This window comes from Chrysemys picta, chromosome 10 (genome assembly GCF_011386835.1).
Source record: "Chrysemys picta bellii isolate R12L10 chromosome 10, ASM1138683v2, whole genome shotgun sequence".
Taxonomy (NCBI): Eukaryota; Metazoa; Chordata; order Testudines; family Emydidae; genus Chrysemys; species Chrysemys picta.
Window position 1 is genome coordinate 24,049,653 of NC_088800.1, and position 23,512 is coordinate 24,073,164.

Below are 23,512 nucleotides of genomic sequence, written 5' to 3' on the forward strand. Positions count from 1 at the left end.
GAAATTCCTAATCCAATACCCAATGAAATGACCAGCAGTCCTTCCATTCACTTCAGTGGGCACTGAATAAGGCATTTGGAGTATTATTTGGTCAGCTGTGGGAGGAAGCATCAGGCAAAAGTCAATCCTTCCTCCTATCTGCTGAGTTGCCTGGAGATGGATTGATGGATTTGTAATTGGCCCATGCCACACCCCTTGCAGAGGAGATATGGTGCCACCGGAGGCAGGGAGTGCATTTCCACTCCTTGGAGCAAAGATCCTTCTAAATACTCACCCCCTCTCCAATGGTGTTGGGTTTATGGTAGAACAACTATATTAGAGATCCTGGATAACATAAGCTTGCCATTTCAACTGTGCTTGACGGCATACTCAGGACTACAGCCAAGCACCACAGGGATTTTCCCCACACTGCAAACTGGTCTGACAGTTGAGTTTTTTCACCCTCACTTGAGTCAGGCATATACTAACTCAGGGGTCGGCAACGTTCGGCATGCGGCTCGCCAGGGTAAGCACCCTAGCGGCGGGAAGCCGCAGCCAGCACATCCCTCAGCCCGCGCTGCTTCCCAACGCCTCCATTGGCCCGGGACGGCGAACCGCGGCGAGTGGGGGCCACGATCGGCTGAACCTGCTGCGTCAGCAGGTAAATAAACTGGCCCGGCACGCTAGGGTGCTTACCCTGGCGAGCCGCGTGCTGAACGTTGCCGACCCCTGTACTAACTAATGGGCTGGAGGGCCACATTTTGTTGATTATATTCCACACCCCAAACCCCGTTCTTACAGACTTTCTTTTACATCTGGTTTAAATTTCCATCCCGGAGGAAATTCCAATATGGCAAAATGCGTTTTCATACTGAACTGCGATGAAAAGTCAAAAATGAAAATTTTTCACAAAATGACGAGTTACAAACAATTTCAATTTGGAAAAGGTTGAACTGTTTTGTTATTTCTGAACAAAACAAAATGTTTCTGCATTCCCAAGCTGAAACATTTTGATAGACTTCAACAAACCAAAGTGTTTAATTTGGGTTAACCCTAAACAAAACATTTTGATTTTTCTTCTGGAAAAAGAATCAGTATATTGGTAAAAATTATATTTTCAATTATTTAAGCTCAGGTATCCCCACACCAGTTACTTGAGAGCAAAATTGTTTAATGCAAACACCTCATTAAACAATGTAAATAACTGGTTCTAGGCAGACTGGGACCCCGGAAGCCTGTGACTGTTAGGATTTAGCTTCAAACCAAAATGCTACAATCAGATGTTTCCTTGGGGCTATGAAGAGCTGAGCACTATTAAGGGCCTCTAATCTCTACATGATCATAAAAGTTGTTCTTGTGGCCTGTCACTTGCTGCATCACATGCCCAGTGGCTCCCACATTTGTGTTCGGGTTGGGATAAGGTATAGCCTCAGCACTATATCCATATTATAAGGACTCCTGTTCCATGACATTGCGAATGATAAACAGAAACTAGGGCAGGTCAGGAATTTTCCATCAGTGGAGAAACTGCATTTTCCCCCTGAAAAAATATTGGTGATGTGTAGGCAGGGACTCTTACTACCCTATGGAAGGAAAGTTTGGGATGATGCCATTGATGGAGGTAATCTCCTCTCTGCACAGCACTAATTTATCCTCACCAGAGATGACACACAAATATTTTGGAAAAGCATTTCTTCTCCCTTATAGTGAACTAAATTGTGTCATAAAACACATTTCTAACAAGTAAACAAGATCAGAAAAGGACATTTCTTGTTCCACTACAGGCCTCCACCCCGATTCCGACTCCACTGATTATATAAATTCTTATACTTATAATAATCTTATAATAATAATAATAATAATATGGGTCAGATTATGGAAAAAGACATGGTTTTGCCCATGTAAGAAAATTTGTACAATTGTTTTATTGAGAAGCTCTAGTGTCAGGCTCTGGAGCAGCAACTTGAAGTTGGAGCAACTTGGAGAGCAACAAAAATGATTAGGGGGCTGGAGCACATGATTTAAGAGGAGAGGCTGAGGAAACTGGGATTATTTAGTCTGCAGAAGAGATGAGTGAGGGAGGATTTGATAGCTGCTTTCAACTACCTGAAGGGGGGGTTCCAAAGAGGATGGATCTAGGCTGTTCTCAGTGGTAGCAGATGACACAACAGGGAGTAATGGTCTCAAGTTACAGTGGGGGAGGTTTAGGTTGGATATTAGGAAAAACTTTTTCACTAGAAGGGTGGTGAAGCACTGGAATGGGTTACCTTGGGAGATGGTGGAATCGTCTTCGTTAGAGGTTTTTAAGGTCATGCTTGACAATGCCATGCCTGGGATAATTTAGTTGGGGATTGGTCCTGCTTTGAGCAGGGGGCTGGACTCGATGACTTCCCGAGGTCCCTTCCAACCCTGATATTCTATGAACAATTGACCCCACAATTCCTGAGTTTCAACATTCTTCTATTGTCAGCAATATTTGTGAAACCCACTGGCAATCTCTGTGTCTCATTCTCCTTCAGTGGCTGGTCTAAATAGAAGATAACAACACACTGCTTCTATCAGTCACTCTGTTAGCGCAAGTCACAGAGATCTGTCCCATGTATATAAATATTCCATTTCTGATTATGACACCTGTAGAGGTAGGTTTGATTCTACATGATGGAATTCCTAGGTTTTTTTCCCACTTTCTTTTTTAAATACTTAGAAAATTATACACCAAAAACTATGTTGATAGAATGCTAAGGTTGCAAAGTCAAGTATTCAAACCTTAGGAATGCCAGAATTAAGGTTAGTTGTACTACCTTAATTCAGACCTCTTGGACATATGCATTATGATACATTCTTTAATTACATTAACACATTGTTTTCTCCATAGGATAGCATTCTGGAGATGAACCAGGGTTGTTTACTGAAGGAAGCTTTTGTCTGCCTCCCTCCTGTGTTGCAGAAGTTCCAAGGTATATAGTTAATGAGGCAGGGGACTTCAATAGAAGAAAGGATAGTCTCATGATTAAGGCACTTGAATGCTATTATGGGAAACTGGACGCTATCCCTGCCTCTGGCACAAAGTTCCTATGTGATGCCAGGCTCTTCACTTAAACCCAGCTTTTCACCCGGGACCACCAATTGAGTGTTTTCATTTTGAGTGCCCAACTTGAGCCCCAGGGGGCTTTTCACAGCTGCAACTGAAGTCACTAGGAGCTGTGCTTAGAAGATATAAAGTGCCATATAATGCTAAGTACAGTAGAACCTTAGAGATACGAACACCAGAGTGACGAACTGACTGGTCAACTGCACACCTCATTTGGAACATGAAGAATATAATCAGACAGCAGCAGAGACAAAAAAAACCACCACAACAACAAAACTGTACGACTAAGCAAAATGGCAAGCAAGGGCACAAACGTGTCACACTTTCAATTGACACAAAGCTAGAAATATTTAAAAAAACTCGACAATGATGTTAGCTTCAGCAACATAGTAGTAGAACATACTATATTCCCGATATATCGGGAAATCAACCGATAAGTCCCCCTTAGGAAAAAAATAGAGCAAATTGCAAAAGAAGCCAAAGACAGCAGAGCAGTAAAAAGTAGGTGTATTGTACGTAAAGCTGATGATGATGATTTTGATGAGGCAATGTATCTGTGGTTTTCACAAGGGAGATCAAAAGGCACTCCTATAAGAAGTGTGATGGTTACAGAAAAGGCAAAATTACTCTGAGAAATGTATCCAGACAAAAAATGAGGACCATTTTAAAGCAAGTGTAACCCACAACCTTCTGGGTGTGGTGTTCTGTCCCATCTAGTGGCACCAAGATCATTGAGAGAGAGAGCGAGCGAGAGAGCGAGAGAGAGAGAGAGAGATTAATGAGTTTGCTCTACAGGCTTAGCTAACAGCCAGTTGGCTTTTAGCTCATGCGGTAGAGGCTCATGCACTAAGCTCCAGAGGTCCCAGGTTTGATCCTGCCCGCCGAACACAGGGATCTGTTGGCGTTATACAAGCACATGGTAGCTCTGTCAGTTCAAAGATCGACATGGAATATAGCAGTTGGGGTTGCAGGAGGGTCTCTGAGAGCTGACTCAAATGCTATTGGAGAATTTCAAATCACTGAATAAGGCAGTGGTCCTGTGAAAATAGCAGTGTGTTATCATGCAATTAAAAACTAACATTATGCGTTTGCAGAGTGGGACTGAATTAAGGTCACACAGGCAGCCTTAATGATGGCATCGCCTCACTTTGAGTTCTTGAGTTTGCAAACTTACTGTTCCTTTAACAATTTTTTTTCTGTGCAATTATCTATTTACATTTTCCTGTACTTTGCTCTTATGTACTTTTCTGGGTTTTTCCCTTAACTATTCAATGTTGTATGGAAATAATACAATTATTTCCTTTATTAGTGATTGATTTTTTTTTAATTCCTTTAATTACTCTATATGTAATTAAAAGTACAAAATACTAACATATCAATCAAAGATAAGGAACCGCAAACAAATGAATCAAAGATAAGGAAAATCAATTCATAAAGCTAACAAATATTTCATTTGATAACAATGCATATTAAAATATTTAATGTGAAATATTATCTTTCATATTATGAACAAATCTTTTCTGACAGTGCATATTTTGTGGAAATAAAGTGAAATCAACAATGCTGTCCACCGATCCACAGATTATGCAACAGGACTATGATTTCTACAATTCCTAAACAGACTGGTAACCTAATGTGGAAAATCTATATCTTGTATAAAAAAAAAAATGATCCTTGGATAAGTTAATATATCTAAACATTGTGAATAAGTTATATAAGCTATAAATTATAAGCTAAAGTGTTCAAGTTTCTTGTTCCCAAAAGCCTGGATAATTCAATTACTTTCTTAATGCTCCTGCAGTTATTAACAAATCTGGTACTACAGTGAAACCCTGCTATAACACAATAATTGGGGTCCAAAAAATTCGATCGTGATAAATGCGGGGTCACTTTATAGCGAGGTTTCAAAAATTTACCATTTCAAGCCGGTCAGTTTAAGTCTTGTAAAAAAAACAACGGTTATCCCAGCGTGTTTTAAACACAAAAATAGTAATTTAATTACATGTACATGAAAGAAACATGTGAAATCAACTATACTAATCATTGTGCAGAGTGCAGAGTCAATCTGGTTGCATGACTCCATAAATTTTAAATTTCATCACTTCTTAAAAAGGCTATCTAGTGTGGTCTGCTTATTTGCCAGGGACTGTTGGCTTCTAGCAAAGTCAAGAATGCTTCTGAGTTGGAAGATTTTGACGCTGTCCATGTCTTGAGTTTCCAGCCACCTCAAACTGGCTTCTAGGTGCTTTACGGCCTTGGACACTTTTGTTGAGGGAGTTGAGGTGCCATCATCGTCGTCGTCGTCATTAGTGCCACTGGTTTTGGGCTCTGGTGGCGCAGCTTCATTCTTCCCGCTGACATTTGCAACAATTTCGTCATCTGAGATGTGTTCATATATGGGGCAGATGTCATCTGCTGAAAACCAGTTGAGGATATCATAATGACTGTGCTCATATTCTTCTGTGCTTCTTCGGCTAAATGTATGTCGTCTTCAATGAATCTTGTAAATTCAGGCTCGTCGTCGTTATCATCATTGTGTGTAGATGACAGAAAAGCTGGACCGAGACCACGTTCAATGCAATGTGCAGAGATAGCAACCCAGGCTTTCCTGCCGAGGTGACAGACTTCTTTTAAGTTGAGTGATGTGTCGACGGAGGAGTTGTTATCCACTACCATCCGCTTGATCATTTTGCGACGATAGTTTTGCTTTAATGCCAATATGATGCGTTGGTCCAGTGGCTGGATTTCTGATGTAGTGTTCTTCGGGAGATAAGAGACTTTAATCTTGCCGTCATGACTGACAAGATTTTCTGCTGGGGAGTGGGCATGGCAATTATCCAGCAGGAGGAGAGCTTTTTCCTCCTGCTTGAGTTTTCACAAATGAGCCTGAACGCTGGCACAAAATTTTTATGGAACCAGCCTTCAAATATGGAGCTATTCATGCATTCTTGCGGTTAGTGTATTCAAAGGGAAGGACCTTCATAATAACATGATGAAAACATCTGGGAGACCTCGCTTTTCCAATCATCAGAGGTCTGACTTTGTGGCTGCCAGACTTGTTGACGCAAAACAAGAGAGTGACTCGGTCCTTCTTCTGCTTAAAGCCTTCTCATTTGTGACTATCAGTCCTGGTTGCGAGGGTGCAATCGGGTAACATTTTAAAGCATAAACCAGTCATAGGCAAACACCATACACATGTACAACCTGAGAACTAAGTGCAATGGGCCTGCAATGGCCACGAGTCACTTTATCCTATAAGACCGGAAGAACGTGGTTTATTTATAAATATCATTAAAAAAGTACAGTACAGTATTCCGGCAAAACGCGAACACCTTAAAGGGGAGCCAACTTATGATCGCGTTATATCCGAATTCGCATTATCACAGGGTGCGTTATTGTGAGGTTTGACTGTATCTGAAAAGTAAAATCTTTCCCTTTATATGGGATGGAACAAAAAAATTCCTCTGATAGCCAGAAGTTCATAATAAACACAAGGTCTTTAAGGATATGTGTACATTGCAATTAAAAACCCTAGCTGGTCCATGCCAGCTGACTTAGGGCTGCAGGGCTGTTTAATTGCATTGTAGAGTTCTGAGGGGTCCGGGCCAGCTGCAGGTTTTTAATTGCAGTGTAGACATACCCTTAATGGACTCAGATTGGTCCTGGACATCACTGGGTATTAACTAACTGCCATAGAAAACAATGGTCTCCACAGGAAAAAATGTAAATTGCTTTTATTACTGTAGTTCTTATCACATTGATATTTACCTCATTTCATAATCCACCAGAAAGATACCAACTGCTCAGGAAACAATAAAAGCAATATAGATAACTGAACCAATTTCCTTGTTAAAGTGGATTTTAAGTGGTGAAAATATTTTAAGGGCAGAAAATATTTATTTTTTACAATTAGAATGAAATTTGTTATTGATTTTCATATCTGTCTTAGGGCACATACAGGTTTGGAAAATATCTTGTATTTGCCATAGTAACGACTACCCCAAATGTACTTTTTGAATCTTTAAGATCCACAATAAAAGAAAGCTGGGACTGGATTGCACAAAACAATACAAGTACGAAGAAGTAGTTCTGGAATTATGCATTTTGAAAAAGTATCTTATTATTTAACAGACTATGCAACATTTGGTATCATGGAAAAATAAAAATGACAAATATTTATTACAAATTTGATTAAAATATGGAACATTACCAGCATTCACCTTAACTATACACCTCAAAGATTATAATGTATGGCTTCCATATTATTTTGTGTTGGTTTCTTCAGGGTGCACATGATTGTGCTAACAGCAGTATTCAAAAATACTCAAATACTGATAGAAGCAGCAGGGGTACATCCCTACATACACCTCTACCTCGATATAACGCTGTCCTCGGGAACCAAAAAATCTTACCGCGTTATAGGTGAAACCGCGTTATATTGAACATGCTTTGCTCCACCGGAGAGCGCAGCCCCGCCCCCCTGGAGCACTGCTTTACCGCGTTATATCCGAATTCGTGTTATATCGGGTCACGTTATATCGAGGTAGTGGTGTATAATTAAGATATGCATTTGCCATGGGAAATGCTAGCATATATCTTCCCACTACTGCACCCCCCGGCCCATGACATGCTCTCCCAAAATTATGGAGTCCAAAACTCACAGAGAGACTACTGCAGGTATCAAGGGGGAAGGGGAGCAAAGGATGATGCCACTTTCTCTCTTTCACCAATTCATACCAGCCACTTTTGACCTCTATATGCATAGCAGTGAATGAAGGTATACAATATGCTGCTTCTTCCTTGATAACTTGGAGAAAAATCAGAAGCTCTCTGCTGCCACGATGAATAAAAGTGATCAGCCAGCTACACTGTACACTAAGTATCTGCAGCAACATTTTGTATAAAACTAAGAAATACTTTGATAGAATGAATTAAGTGGCAGAAATGGATGAATGAGTTCATCTCAGTCACAGAGAAAAAAATGACAAATATTTCCAAATGAAATAAAGGGGAATGTGTCCTTCAGAGCTACTGAAGGTAAAAAGAACTCAAGATTTAACAAGAGAAATGACAACCCATGCAGGTAAGCAATTTGAAGAACCATCGTCTGCTCAGATCCAGAATTAAGGATTCCACTGCCATTTCTATAGCTGAGAAATGAGATACTTCTTTTAACTTTGCCTTCCTTCCACCAACTATCCAGTATTTCTCTAATGCTATGTATTGCTTTTTATAGGCAAAAGAAGAGCACTATCCCCAAATACATAAGCAGAAGGGACAGACTGTTGATTATCAGACATGCTACGGTTGAAGGGCTCTACACATGCAAGTTCACCTTGTAAAAGCAGGGGAGGGAGAAATAATGGCAAAAATGAGCCAAAAATGACCTCAGTGGAGTTAAACAAGGGATGAATCTGATCCACTGAGTTTGCAACAAAGATCCTTTGGGTTGAATCCTTGATTGACTTTCATGGAGCCACACCAATTTACACTAGTTAAGGATTTGTCCCTTTGTGTCTTCCTATCTAGGTTTTATAAAGGTTGCCCATCACAGTTTAAGGTACTACCTCTGGTGGACACTAATACAGTTTTTAATTTATTAACAAAAGAATCTTTCACTCCATCATAGAAGAGCTACAGAAATGTCTGTGTCTATATTTGGTCCCCTGTAGGGCAAAATATAGGTCAAGGGGGAAAAATCTATGTATATATAAATAAAATATGTATTTTTTCCACCTCAGGATATGTCTACACAGCAGCTAGGAGGTACAATTCCCAGCTTGGTGCACTAGGTCTGCTCAGAGCTAGCACCTAAAAATAGCAGCATGACTGCAGCAGCGTGGACGGTGGATCAAGGGCATAACTAAGACCTTGGATGGAGCTGTATTTGTGTGACTAGCCCAAGCTGCTGCCCACTAGCACACTAGCTCAAGCAGAAGTATTTAATTCATCAGGCTGAGCCTTAAAAATGATTGAATTGAAGATATTTAATTATGATGTACATTTTAACCCCAAGAAAATCCATTCATAAAAGGCTAAGAAGGGGCTGTCCATAAATTATCTAACACATTTTTTGGTGATTTTCAAGACCCATCCACTCCTTGTACACTTTGTAACACTAAAACAAACATGCAAAATTAAGGACCAGCCCAGCCCCTAATTTGTTATGTAATTTATGGACAGCCTCCCAAAAGAATTTGAAAGCTGGGGGGGGAAAACTTCAGCTTGTTTTTCAAAAGAGCCTACTAGCAAACCTGATGGCCTAGAAAATGCTGGGAGAGCCACAGTCATGCACAATGAAAGCTTCCATGTACAAATAGCAGGCCAAAGTCTCCTCTTAATTATTTTCCTGTGTTTGGGTTGAACTGATGTAACTGAGAGGAGAATCTGACCCAGAGGACCATGTTCTATTCTTGTCTGAAGTGGTGTGAATTCAGAGGGTCTCCATGAAAGTGAAACAAATTACTGTAGATTTACACCAACAAAACTATATCAAGTACCTCTTGAAATTTCTCTAGTTCGCATCCTGGAATTGCTACAGGTTAGCAACTTTCCCAGTTACCAATTAATTCTAATACAAAAATAACATAACAGTTTTGTTTTACTGCAAATGGTAATATACAAGTTTGACATAAAACTAGATTCCTAGGATGGATTTCACTTAACCTAAGAGGTAAAGAATTAGTCATGTAATTGACTGAACAGCCAAAAGAATACCATTTATTATTAATTATCACGATCAAATAGTCTGTAGCTTCATTCAAACACAGAATCATCTTCCGGCCAATGAAAGCAGAACTCCCACTTAAATCAATGGGGTGATATGGGCCACACCTAGGCCATAGGTAATATATGACTCACTATGCTCACCTATTAATAAATATATTACTCGCAGCCCATAGTTAAATTCTGCATTGTTTCCATAGACAACTCTTCATTTCTGTCTGATGATACTGTATTCATCTTTTCACATAGGTCTATAGGAGGACCTAGACAATGCCGCTGTCTGCCTGACTGGCACTGACATATCTATATAGTTCTCAATCTAGGTCAGACCAATTTCAAGGATCAGTGCCATAACCTCCCATGTTCTACTGTTGTACAGATATAATTTATATTAACCAACTACAGTATATCCTAGGAGGAGTTCCCTAGGTATGCTAGGTACTATTTCAATTACAGACACAAAGTGAATCAGAAAAAACTCATCAGTATGACAAATAATGGCTGCCTTGCTAACTTCTAGCTACTCCTCAGTTTTAGTAGTAGACTGCTTCTTGAAGCTAGCAACAAAATATATAAAACAGTGATTTAAAATAGTCTATAGTTTAAAAATCCTGCCTTTTGCACCCTTTATGAATCCATAATCTTTGTGGGCTATTGCATCATGGTACCTTCTATTTAATCGTGAAATAGGCAACATCTCCTCTATGGTACCAGGAAAGAAGGGTAAAATTATGTTCTGACTTTTTAAAGGGTCTCTGTAGTATTGTAACACTGCTTTGCTCACCAGGATGCACAGAAGTCACCATCCATGATACAGCCTATTCCCACTGGTGTACCTGGCCTATTCAGTACCAGTCTCTGCCTCCTCACCAATCTTTTTCACTCCATCTAGGGTACTTTGAGTCCTATGTGGTGGGTAAGAGGGAACAGTCCCTGTATCAGGAGTGCAGGGACTTGCATTTATGTCTGTCTGCTGCACAGGGCTACAAAAAGGAGAGGGCCCTCTTTTGTGTCCCCATCCACACACAGCAGCTAAGTATGATCTGGTCAATACTACTTAATTTCCATAACCTAGGACAGAAATGACTGACATTCACTTGGGTCCTTATCCTGCAAACCCATGGAGGTGAAATTCTTCTTTTTGTATTGAAGGCCTATACACTGTTTAAATCCCAAGTTAGCCCTCAAAATAAGATTTACGTGGTGCATACACTTTATGGTAGTCCTCTCCACTGGAGTACATTTTATGCTGGGGGCATGGAGTGGCCATTAGCTTCAGTGGGAGCTCCACACACGGAGTGCTTGCAACAGAGAGCTCAGAGTCTCATTTCTTAAATGACAAAGTGAATTATTCACTACCTAATTAATTTGACCCATAAAGTTTGAAACACCTATGATCCATCAGCACGATTTCTACTTAAGTTTAAATGATCAGTAAAAAAGCAAGAACATTACTGCAGGCTGCAAAAGTCATGTAACTTCATAAATTTGGGAACTAACTTCTTGCACCAAATTTCATTAAAGGTGGGATGTAACAATAATAAATTATAGCTTCACAATTTTCACCAACATATTCTCTTTGCTCATAGATATCCAAAATAAAGCACTAAAAATGTTACATTTAAACACTTTCCCCTTGGTCCGCCTACTTGTGACTGGGTATTGCAGAACAGAGTTCTGCTCTGATATACCTTCTGCAGTCACTTCATTTTCATCGAGTTTAAGTTCTAACAAAATTTAGCCCTTGATATAGAATGAACAACCAATGCTTTGTAGTCTCTTTCATACAGGTAAAACAGGCAGTGTTGGTGCTTTCAACTCTGACTTTTCTTCCTTGTATGAGTTTAAATTACACTCTTAACATAGTTCTTCTGGTTTATTTTCCTCTTTTAAAATATTTTTAAGTATTTAATTGATATGCTGTAGGGTCTGAGTTTCCTTAGAATCCAATAGCATGTCAATAGTCCCTTTCAGATTTAGCTGAGTTGTGAGCTTTAGCCTTAATTCATATTCATAGTATATGCTGTAAGAGCTCCTGAGAAGCTATTACACTGTATCCTGCAAATACATATTAACAACAGCACAGATTGCATATTATGGATCCATAGTAACAAATACATACTAAAAATGTGTATGAAAAATAAATATTGTGAATGCATAGTAGCAGTTTTTAAGAACATTAGCATCTCAGCTGTTTTATTTTTAATATCCAAAGTGATTAACCCATGATATGAAATAATCCCTTGTAAAACTCATTTTAAAAAGTATTGTAGCTGTGATTGAGAGAGAATTACAGTGAACATCGAGAAAGTGTACTTTATTTTGTCATTCTTAAACATGAACTTGGCCAGTTTTACTTCAGAATATGCTTCAAATGCACACAAAAATTCTCTGGTTAAGATATTGTACGCCAGGTTTCATCCCCAAAATATATTTGTGTGTTCTGGTTCTAAAATCTTCAAAAACAAACAAGATTTCTATGGGAAATGTTGACAAATCTTTATCCTTCAGAGTTAAGGATTTGTAAGCATTTCCTAGAATACCACCCTCATAAGTTCCAATTACATGCTTTCAAAAATGTCTTTTATCTCAGTGAGATGAAAGGGGGCAAAATTCTACCTTACATTCTTTGCACACTCAAAATTCTCACTGACTTCTACAGGAGTTTTAGGTGAACAAGGAATGCAGGATTGGGACAAAAGGGTGTTAAGATTTCTCCAGCGTATAACTTTCTCCTTTAAAATGTCAGAATTTACCAACAACTACCACACAGTGGTAGGTACCTATTTTTATTTCCCTATAGTTACAATAGGAAATGTTGTACCTATGTAAATGCGGGTAAATGTTGATTTTTCTACTGACGGCCACTGTGTAAGTCATTTGTGGTAAGAGGCATCAATTTTTAATTTCTTGCTCTCATCACCTTATTTACTCCCATTTTTTAAAACACAGTGTGTATGTAGCTTAAAACTTTAAAACTTGTTTTTTTAAATGCATCAACAATAGTATTTTTATGAAGAAAGTGCATATCCTTTGCCAAGTAATTTCAGTCTTAGATTTAGTGTCACAGTGTGACATTTTTCAGGTAAGAGAATGCCAACAGTACTTGAGGTTCAGTGAGCTCTCAAGATTTACAAACTATGAGGTGTAAACAGATTTGCCCAGTGCTGAATTCTGAGTAAAAATAATTGAATGGTTGGAGCCTACAATCTGAAAGGCATTCCATAGCAAGAAATGGGAAGGAGTTAAAAAAATACCCAACATCTTCTATACTTATATTACACAGAAGTGCAAGTGCACTTCAAATTCATTCTGATTTTAAAGGTATTACCAGTTTCAGACCTATTGTTCATATTTAAAATGGAGAACATAATTAGATCCAGTAATATCTCTAGAACCAGAATGGAAGTAAATGCATCCATTGTACATATGCTTCTGGTTCTTTTTTTTTTTAATTAGTTTAATATGTAAACATATTATATTCATGGCTTGAGGGAGCAAAGTCAGTAGGAGGGCAGGAGTGGTGCAGTGGTGGATAGCATTTAAAAGCTAACCAAAAGAAGTGAGTCTTGAGAAGGGTGGCAAAAGAGGAGAATGAGATTGCATGAAACACAGAATCAAGAAGGTATTACAAATGTGATGTATAGTGGAAGAAAAAGAGGGGACCAATACAGATCAAGGGTAATGTAAAGGAGTGAACAGACAGGCAGAGGGAGAATGATTTGAATACTACAAAAGCTCAAAGGGAAGAGATGGCTGAGCAAGAGGGGGGAACTAATACAATCTAATGTGTACCTGTTTGGAGGAAAACCCACAGAATTTGGTCTGTCAAGCACATATTTACAGAGCAGACTTAATGTACAAGTAAAAAAGGGAATCTTATACATTATAGATATTAATCAGCAACTATAGTTAAGAAAAAGTGCATAACCATATAAAAATATGAATGGAGAAGTGTAGCATTTTCAAAACCTCCTAAGTGACTCCAGAGCACTTGAAAATTGCTTTTGAGAATACAACTCTTAAGCGCTATGTTCTTAAGTCTAAGTGACTCCAGCGCACTTGAAAATTGCTTTTGAGAATACGACTCTTAAGCGCTATGTTCTTAAGTCACTGAGGTGCTTTTGAAAATTTTATTCCACAACCTTTTTTATTGCAGTAGGATTAAAGCTGTAAATGTAAACTGCAGTGTTAAGTCTTTTACTCACAGAACAGCATATAATAGCACAGTAGAAAATAAATAAGCACTACACACAATTTAACAGTCTCCTGAGGTCAGTGTGGGTCTCCACCTCAAGAGCAAGATCTTTTCTGTTTCTTTTGAACAAAAAGGTGTAAATTTAGAAGCATTTTTAAAACCTAGATAAAATATTTTTGCACAATATGTCTTCAATACTGGAAAAAATCTTACTGGTTTTGGGGAAAAAATAGTTTTCAACAGATTTTAAATGCTAATAACTTCATTTTTAGCTAAGCCAACTTTTTTTTTTTTAAGATTCAGTATATTAGAGGAAAAATAAGTACCATATGCCTTGGCAGTTCCTATCCTAATTACTCAACTGTATTAAATAGCTTACTAAAATCCATGTAGTATATAATTTATGCAGTCTGCTTTTTGCCAAGTACTTCATTGAATATTGGTATTTATCATATTTAAACAGGGAACTCTGTCTAAAATAGGTATTTTTTCAGGATAGCCATTGACTTAGCTATATTAGTTTGTAGAGCAAAATATCTTTTATCAATGTTGTGAATTAAGTTTTGTATAGTGAATTTTGTAACATTATATTTTCCTCTCGTATTAATATTCTTTATATTATATGGCTTCTAAACTCATTATGTACTCTTTTTTTCACAAGGTGTGTTCTCACTTGCAGAGATAAACATTGTATTGCAATTTTCAATAACATTAAAGCTTCTAATAATTTTAAGTCTCTCAATGTTCAAATAAGTACATTTACCATCCTTATGAATCAGCAGTCACCCTACCGAATCACCTGTGAATCCACAATTTAAGCTGAAATACTCAGTGTTAGTTTTCCCAACTACACAGTTGTGAGAGATGCAATTAATTATCTTCCATTATTACTGATCATCAATTAACTCAAAAGGTTGCTAAGATTGTGAGTGTGCTGAAGAAGGCAAAATGTAATGACATAATTTGAGATTGGTAGGACAGTAAATTTCTCTCTTGTTAATAATTAAAGTAGATAACTTATGTTTTTATTTATAGCTTCCAGAAATATCCGGCTCACTTCTCTGTACTGCAATATCAGCTAATCATCTGCTTGTCAGGATCTGACTCAAGCGCTTGTATTTTATTATTGACATACTCTGTATCACATGAAGCCTTTAATTCTTGCTCATTTATAATAAAAAATTTAAAGTTTCTAGTTAATAAATGTAATCTGTTACCATCTTTGCATGGCCCCACTACAGATCTGGGTACATGTAACCAAACATCATAGATTAGAACAAAACTAATTAGCGAGGGATGAACAAGAAAAAACACATTACCTGTTTCAATTTCCCAAACATAAACTGAATCATCTTCGCATCCGACAATTAGCAGATTTTCAGCAAGGTGCCATTTTATCATCTTCACAGGAAACAAATGCTTCCTGGCATGTAAGAGACATACTCTCTCCTGAAGGTGTAGAAGTGCTACTGAATGATCACTGCATATACAGCACACAATCCTGTGTCCGTTTAGCTGCAAAAACATATAAATAACTCAATTTTTATGATTATTTTTTATTGTTTTTATTGTGGTAGCACCTATGAGCTCCAGTCCTGAACCAAGAGCCCATTGTGCTAGGCACTGTACAAACAAACACAAAACAGTCCCTGCCACAAAATATATTCATTTAGAAACTAGTGTTACATTTCAGCCTGCATTCCAAAAATTGTTTGAAAAGATTAACTATAAATCTGATCTCCAAAGGAAAGGTACAATCCAATGCATGTATATTGGATCCTCTAAAAAATCATGTACATCAACAGGTGGGCTATTAAAGCAGCAACTATATAATCAAATATACTTAGTAATAGAGGTTTTCCCTGGAAATAAAAAGAAATTAAAAATTACTTTAACTCAAATCGCTATTCATCTGACATAAAATTATGTATCAGTTCTTATGACACAAAGGCCAAAGGCAAAATATCGCCAGTGCAAAAACTAGGTATGTTATAATTGCATTTTGCACTATGTGGATCTGTTCCTGTAAAAGCCTTATTTCGACAAGTAATCCTTACTGACATAGGGTGGAATTCAGCCTCGGGTAAAATTCACCCCTGTCCAAAGGACCAGAAAAATGCCTAGGTGCCATGTAAGTCCAACACAACCCCTGAAAACAGGGCTTAAGAGATCAGGTTACCACCTTTTGCCACAGGGGTGATTTTCACCTAGCAGTGCAGAGGGCCAGCACAAGGCCCTATGAACCAGTTAAGCTACCCTGCTATTTTTAGTTAGCTAGCTCAAACAAAGCTAGCGCATGTATGTCTACCCAAGCTGGAAATTACACCTCCAGCTGTAGTGTAGATGCACCATAAGTGGACCTTGTGTAATAAATAGGTTATTGCGCAGGCCCTTTGAACTAAGGTGTATTTCACCTTTAAGGGGTAAAATCCTTGCTCCATTGACTTCAGGGGCGTCTCATGCAAGTAAGGGTTTGCTGTATTGAACCCTGTACATTTCAAAAATGCACAAGCATATTAGAAATTAAATAGTACTAGAGCTGATCGTTCATTCTGAAGTAAAAGATTGTTTCTAAAGCATCTAGTTAGACATGAGAAAAAGGCCAATAGAAATTTGCTAGGTATCAAAACAATCAAACACACATATTTATACATAACTAAGTGTTATTGGCCTGATTCTCCTCTCATAGTTTTTACATCAGAGTAACTATTGTCTTCAGTGGAAGCCACTTCAGATTTACACCAGCATACATAAGTGAGAAGAGAATCAGGCAATTATGTGCCCTCTGGCAATTATGTTTATTCAGAACTAGTTCTCTCTAAAAATGCCACATTCAGACAGGAAAGTCTTGATTCTCCACTCCAGTTCTCCAGGTTGATGACTTAATGGGAACTGCACTGATGTAACAGTAGCGAATCAGACCCCAAAACAGGAAGCCAACGTAGATCTCACACAAAACATAAAGTAAGTAGTTAGTAACTGGGAATTAAGTTACAAATAAAATAAAATTATTACTGTAAATGTTACTCCCCCCCGCCCTCCAAAAAAACCCATCATATACTCTGTCTTTACTTACTCTGTAGTTCTCTGGTGATAACAACAGGTTCATTACTGGACCAGCTTGCAGAGTGAATTGATGCAAAATTTCCTCCGTAAATATATCCCACCAGATCACACAAGAATCCTGGCCACCTGACACCAGCCAACTTGGATCAAACCTGGCTGATTTACTGTGTGGATACAGTAAACAAGTAACACTCCTGCTGTGGCCCTTAAGAACTTTGGAAGGCAAAGTATCTGTAAGAGAAAAATGTTAGATAAATGATTTCTGCCCTTTACAAAAAAAAAGAAAAGCTTACAGATTTTTACTATATATGTGCTTGCAGTCAGGAAATCTGTACGATGAAATGTGTTCAAGAGTAGAATCGGCGCTAGGCATAAGCAGACTAAGTAATTGCTTAGCGCCCTGAGCAGCTCACGGGGGTCCCCTATTCGCTTTTTTAGTATGTGTTGTCGGGGTAGGGGTCAAAAATATTCCTGCTTAGGGCTCCCAATGGGATAGTACCATTTCTATTTCAGAGCTCACTCCTAAATGAGTAAGAGTTTTAGGCCAATATAGCCCTTACTCAAGATCAAATTCTTTTCTCTATGCCACAAAAGGCACACAACAGGAGCACTGATCCACAGCTCCTGAGCTGCTGCCACTCTGCTATGGTTTTCTTTTTTAAGAGGGGAGCCAGAGGTAGAGGGGACTTGAGAGGAGAAATGATCAAAAGGAGCATAGCCCAGGATCTGCAGGAGGGAACCCATCGGATCTGAAACCTTCCGCACCTCTCTCAACTACAGAAAGACTTTGGATATGTCTGCAATGCAATGTCAGCCTAGGGTTAGAAGAATCTGAGTTAGCAGACCTTGGATTTGTTAACCTAGGGTTTGAGCGTCTACACCCATTTGTAACCCCAGATTAGAAATTGTTGAACCCTGTGTCCCAGCTTCGGGCACCAGCGTCCACACTGCATGTGCAGGCCTGGGTCCTACCACCCATATTCCAGACTTCCTCGCATCCTCGCAAAATGTGGCCGCTCTAGTCCTTTGTTCATGGTGCAATGTGGGAAAACTTGACTGTTCAGAGGAATTGTGGGGTACTTTTGGCAGAATCTCCGAGCACGAGTCCAGTGGGGCTGCATCTATACTTCAAAGCAATAGGGCTTGAACCCTGGCTCCCAGCTTGACTCAGGCTTGGACCCTCCACCCCTGTGGGGTCCTGGAACCCTTTGTCTGAGTCCTGGGTTAGCACAATGTGTGTGTAGACAGAAGAGGGATTAGGCTTGAAGCTGAGTTCAAACGCTGGGCTTACATTGCAGTGTGGACATACCATCTGTTTCTTTGCAATATGTCTCAGCCAGCTCTCTTGTATATGAACAGAGCATTGGCTGTGCAGAGCTGGGCTCCAATGCAGTGGCTGCAGAGGGGAGAGAAGTGGTTCAGTGCTGGTGGGGGAACATACGCTACCATTTTCCCCTTGGCACTCCCTGATCTTCACCCAAGGGCCTAGGGCCTTTTCAACTGCTCAAGTGGAGGGGAGTACAGGGTCCTCAGTCTTACTTGGGTAAAACTCTCAGTAAGCAGAATTAAGTAAAGACTACAACATGTCTTCACACATTTTTAAATACAAACAAAACTTAGGACCAGACTCTGAAAATGCTTATGACTAGCATAGTGTTGATGATCCCAAGTAGTCCTATTGGTACTATTTTCTTATCGGGCCTGATTCTCCTCTCAATTACACCAGAATAAAGCCAGTGTCAATGAGAGGAGAATCAGGCCTCATAAAAAAATTCATCACGGTAACGAATTCATGCTCAATTGCAAGTATTTGCACAATCGGGCTCCCACTTCTTTAATGGAAAAATGCACCTGGAAAGAATCTAAGGTGCATCAACATATGCATATAACAAATTAAAAAGTGACCTTATTGTATTAAAAAGAAAAAAATCAAATCAAACCAAAACACACACCAAGTTTTAAACACCTTCTGAAACTGGAGCAGAGGAAATGTTTCTATTCTTTCAAGATTGAAATAAAGATTCTTTTATATATGCTCTGAAATTTAGGATTCAAAAGATGTGTTATAATCTAGTATTATTTTTAATTAGGGCAATTTCTTCACCTATATAATGAAACAGTGCAAATATACATACTGTACAATATTAAACAAATGATTCATGGCAACATATCCAGGAGAGAGCAGTATAAACCTGTAATTGTTCATGAGAAACAATATTAAATAAAAAGGAAAGGGATCAATTCTGCCCTCAGTTTCATGGGTGCTGCTCTCAGCAACACCACCAGGACCAGGACTTGTGTAACTGAGGACAAAACTGAGCCGTCATGTCCCTACTTCCTGCCTCCTTTTTCATTTAGAGGAATATGAAAAGATGCTTGGTTAGGGTTACCATATTTCAGCAAGCAAAAAAGAGGACGGGAGGAGCCCCGCCCTAGCCCCGCCCCTGCCCCTCCCACTTCCCGCCCCCCCAGAACCCCCAACCCTCCCCCCGTTCCTTGTCCCCTGACTGCCCCCTCCTGGGACCCCTGCCCCTAACTGCCCCCCAGGACTCCACTCCCTATCTAAGCCTCCCTGCCTCTTGTCCCCTGACTGCCCCAACCCTTATCCACACTCCCACCCCCAGACAGACCCCTGGGACTCCCACGCCCCATCCAACCACTCCCCACCCCCTGACAGCCCCCCCCAGAACTCCCAACCCATCTAAACCCCTCTGCTCCCTGTCCCCTGACTGCTCCGATCCCTCTCCGCACTCCTGCCCCCTGACAGCCCCCCCCAGAACTCGCAACCCATCTAAACCCCTCTGCTCCCTGTCCCCTGACTGCTCCGATCCCTCTCCCCACTCCTGCCCCCTGACAGCTCCCCCCCAGAACTCCCAGCCCCCCACCCCCCCGCTCCTTGTCCCCTGACTGCCCCCTCCTGGGACCCCTGCTCCTAACTGCCCTCCAGAACCCCACCCCCTACCTAAGACTCCCTGTTCCTTGTCCCCTAACTGCCCCCTCCTAAGACCCCCCCCAACTGCCCCCCAGGACCCTACCCCCTACCTGTACCCTGACTGCCCAAAACTTTCTCCACTCCCCCCAAAAAGCCCCCCCACGTTTCTTGACTGCCCCCTCCAGAACCTCCCTGCCCCTTCTCCTGCCCCCTGGCCCCCTTACCCTGCTGCTCAGAACAGGGTGTTGGGCTCTGTGCGAGCCGAGCCGGACACGTGGCTGCGCTCCCCAGCACAACAAAACCCGGTCCCTGGCCCTGCATAGCGCTGCTGGACCGGGCTGCAGGGGAGAGCTGCCGGCTCAGAATACAGGGCGGATCCGGCTCCTCTACAGCTGCTCCGGAGTCCAGCCCGGGACTTTCCTGCAGCCCTCCCAGCTGCTCGCTCTGCTCTGCCAGGGGAGGGGGGAAATCCCGGACATTTTGAGTGCTTTACAAATTCCCCCCGGACGCTATTTTTAGAACAAAAAGGAGGACATGTCCGGGTAAATCCGGACGAATGGTAACCCTATGCATGGTTAAAAATTAAATTAAGTAGAATTGCATTAAAAACTTACGTTTCAGCAAGGAAATGTCTTCTAAAATTCTTGCTTTGGCAGCATGCAAAGCAAGTGTTACGAAAATTTTCCCATCTTCACACCCACACACCAGCTTATCAAGGTTGGGCACATATACGGATGAAGTGACTGCTGCACTTTCGGTCCCATCTTTAGATGCACAAATATGATCAATAATGCCTTCTGACATAGCAGGATGTTTGTCAAAATCGTCCTGTAGAGTCCAAGCTGCTGCTATTGGGATCTCTAGCAAAAAGGAATAGATAGTCAAGAATAATTCACATGACATTTCCAGGGATTCAACAATAGAGAACAAGTCAGAGAAGTGACTGATTGTAAAAAAATTATAAAAAATAAAAAGCACACTTGCCTCCCTGACCACCTCCTCCCAAAAGGTCTGTCTTTCATCCTGTGGTTTGGAACAGTAATTGCACCTTTTCCACACCAGTTGGATCACATGGTCCCTCAATGGGGTAACCTCCATGCACTGGCTTGTGTAGGCTCCGCATGACAGCCCTTTCCATGGCATTTTGGCCAGGGTGGGCAATCTGTGCAAGGATTGTGCCTATGTTTCTCCCCTCCAGACCTATGCATGGCTTTATTGGTGTAGAGAGCCTTGTGTAAGTTTTACAGACCAGAGATGAATTCTACCCTGAATGACTAGAGAAGCTCCACTTTCCCAGGTGACTTTTCATGAGAATTGAGGTAGCAACAATGCAATTAAAAATTGCACATAATATAGAAAATTGCCTAACCTTTTGGAGAACCATCAAGCGTCGACACTGGGACATCAGGAATATGCCACAAGGTGATTCTTCCAGATGCTTCTCCAGAAAAGAGAATCTTATAGAAAGGTTCCTTTCTTTCATTCATAAAGCCCATAACAAAAGGAAAACTCTGTGACAAAAATAACAGCAACTAGTCAACATTTCCATATAAAAAAAATAGATTAAGACAATACAGTCCCTAATTGCAAAATAAAACTATAATATCTGGAAATACATCTAGAAATAAAGGGCTGAATCCTCAGCTGTGGCTGAACTTTCCTCAGCCAGTGGCTGCTCTAAAGCCAGGGGCTGCTCTAAGTTGCACTGGCTGGTATGACCCTCTTAAAGGCCACTATGAACACAGGGACTGCCAGAGTGCAGCATTGCTCTACCCATGCCCTTGCCACAACCTATACGCCAGGCCAGGAGTTGGGACTGGTGGGGAAATGCTACCCAGGGTCTACACCACCTGTGAATTCTTCTACACCAGGAGAATCCGCAAGCAGCTTGTTAAGTAAACTTTCTGCCTGCTTTGTGCTGGCAGTTTTGCAGAAAACAAGCAGAATGGGGGCAGGAATTGGGCCAAAAAATTCAGCTGATATAAAACCTAAATTATCTTCATAACAAACAGAACGAAAAAAAAAGCCTGCATTCACAGTAGATTATATGATACAAGAGAAAGCAAGTCTGGGGACAGTGTTTTGACATAAATACTTAATGGCTTACAGTGTCATCATTCACTTCACCTGCAAGAAGTTACAGGGTATATGGCTATAATATACTTGAAGAAAGCAGACTTGTTACTGACATCTAACAGGTCTCTGTTTATTGTGTTTCATCATTAACAGTTATTGTACAATGCTGAGAGAAATACATGTGGAATGCAAATGCTATGTTTATTGATAGCTGAAGTCATACATTCTTCCACTGGTACTGGGAATCTATCCACCCTCTTCAATCAGAGACCCCTGAATGTAAGGACTAACACATATGATACTACATACTCAATTCCAGTATGTGCCCAAACTATAGGCCTGTGCAGCATTTGACAGTGGATGCTCTCATGGTCCTTATTTCCAACTTTTAAACTGCATTAAAATATAGGTGAAAATACATTAACATTCAGATTTTCAAAGGCACAAAATGCCATTAGATGGATGTCCAGCTCCTACTTAAAAGTCAATGAAAGCTGGGCTTCTAACTCTTATTTTGGGGGAAGATTCTCTAAGGCACAAATAACATTCTTATATCACTTTTCCATATAAGCAATTGTTGGAGTTGCAACAAGGATGTTACATGATTGCAAATGGGAAGAGAAGTCCACAGAATTATAAATATGGGTGCCACTATGAAAAGATTTGGGAACTCCTGCTCTGGTGTTATGATGTAGCACTTGGAGGTCGAGATGTACAGCCTCACAAGCTACTTTGACGTCACACACTCGATTTTGCCATAAAAATCGCCATGGATTTTGCCATGAAGTTAATTAGACAGGATGAAGCCAAACATCAAAGAAAAATAACAGAAAATGGGTAGAATGTGGATACTTTAAAAAAAAATGCTTTCATTTGTTGGAAAAAATTATACATAAGCTGCTCTGCCATCATAGTGACACAGTTATTGCTAAGCCATGTATTTTGGCTACTTCTCTTCCTTGATGGTCTTTGATCTTTTGACATCCTTCAACTATTATCCTATCTGATTTTATATCACAAGTGTTTGAGGGGAAAAATAAACTAATGGCAATTGCCCTTCACATAAAAATTAAACCTGACAGGTTTAGGAAAACTATGCAGCAAAAGTGGTGTCTAAAATCCTTTACCCAGAAACAAAAAGGAGGGACTAATAAAAACCGTACAAGCCTGTATATTTAATAGTGCTTTTGGTGGAGTACAAATAAAAATATGCCTTTCTCTCATAGTCCTGACGAATGGTTTAAGGGCCTGATCCTGGTCCACTTAAGTCAACATCAAAAAACCAAAATTGACTTCATTCAACATCAAAAAAACAAAATTGACTTAGACAGGAGCAGGTCCCACATACTTTTTCATAGCCAAATAATAAATAAGTAAAATTTCATAAGTACTAAGTCTTAGCCTTGGTCCAATGGTTGCTGTCCTTACTCAGACAGAATCCCTG

General features: G+C 40.1%; 1 protein-coding gene across 2 annotated transcripts in view; it reads right to left on the minus strand.

Annotated features, from left to right (window-relative positions):
• WDR72 (WD repeat domain 72) overlaps positions 1-23,512 on the minus strand; it is a 186,996-nt gene that overhangs the window by 130,669 nt on the left and 32,815 nt on the right. For both annotated transcript variants that reach the window (XM_024108982.3, XM_065558176.1), the window contains exons 10-13: positions 21,362-21,503; positions 20,607-20,852; positions 17,071-17,291; positions 15,314-15,509 (exon numbers count right to left, since the gene is read on the minus strand). In XM_024108982.3, coding sequence (XP_023964750.2) covers positions 15,314-15,509; positions 17,071-17,291; positions 20,607-20,852; positions 21,362-21,503 — 805 coding nt within the window. The remainder of the gene's footprint in view (positions 1-15,313; positions 15,510-17,070; positions 17,292-20,606; positions 20,853-21,361; positions 21,504-23,512) is intronic.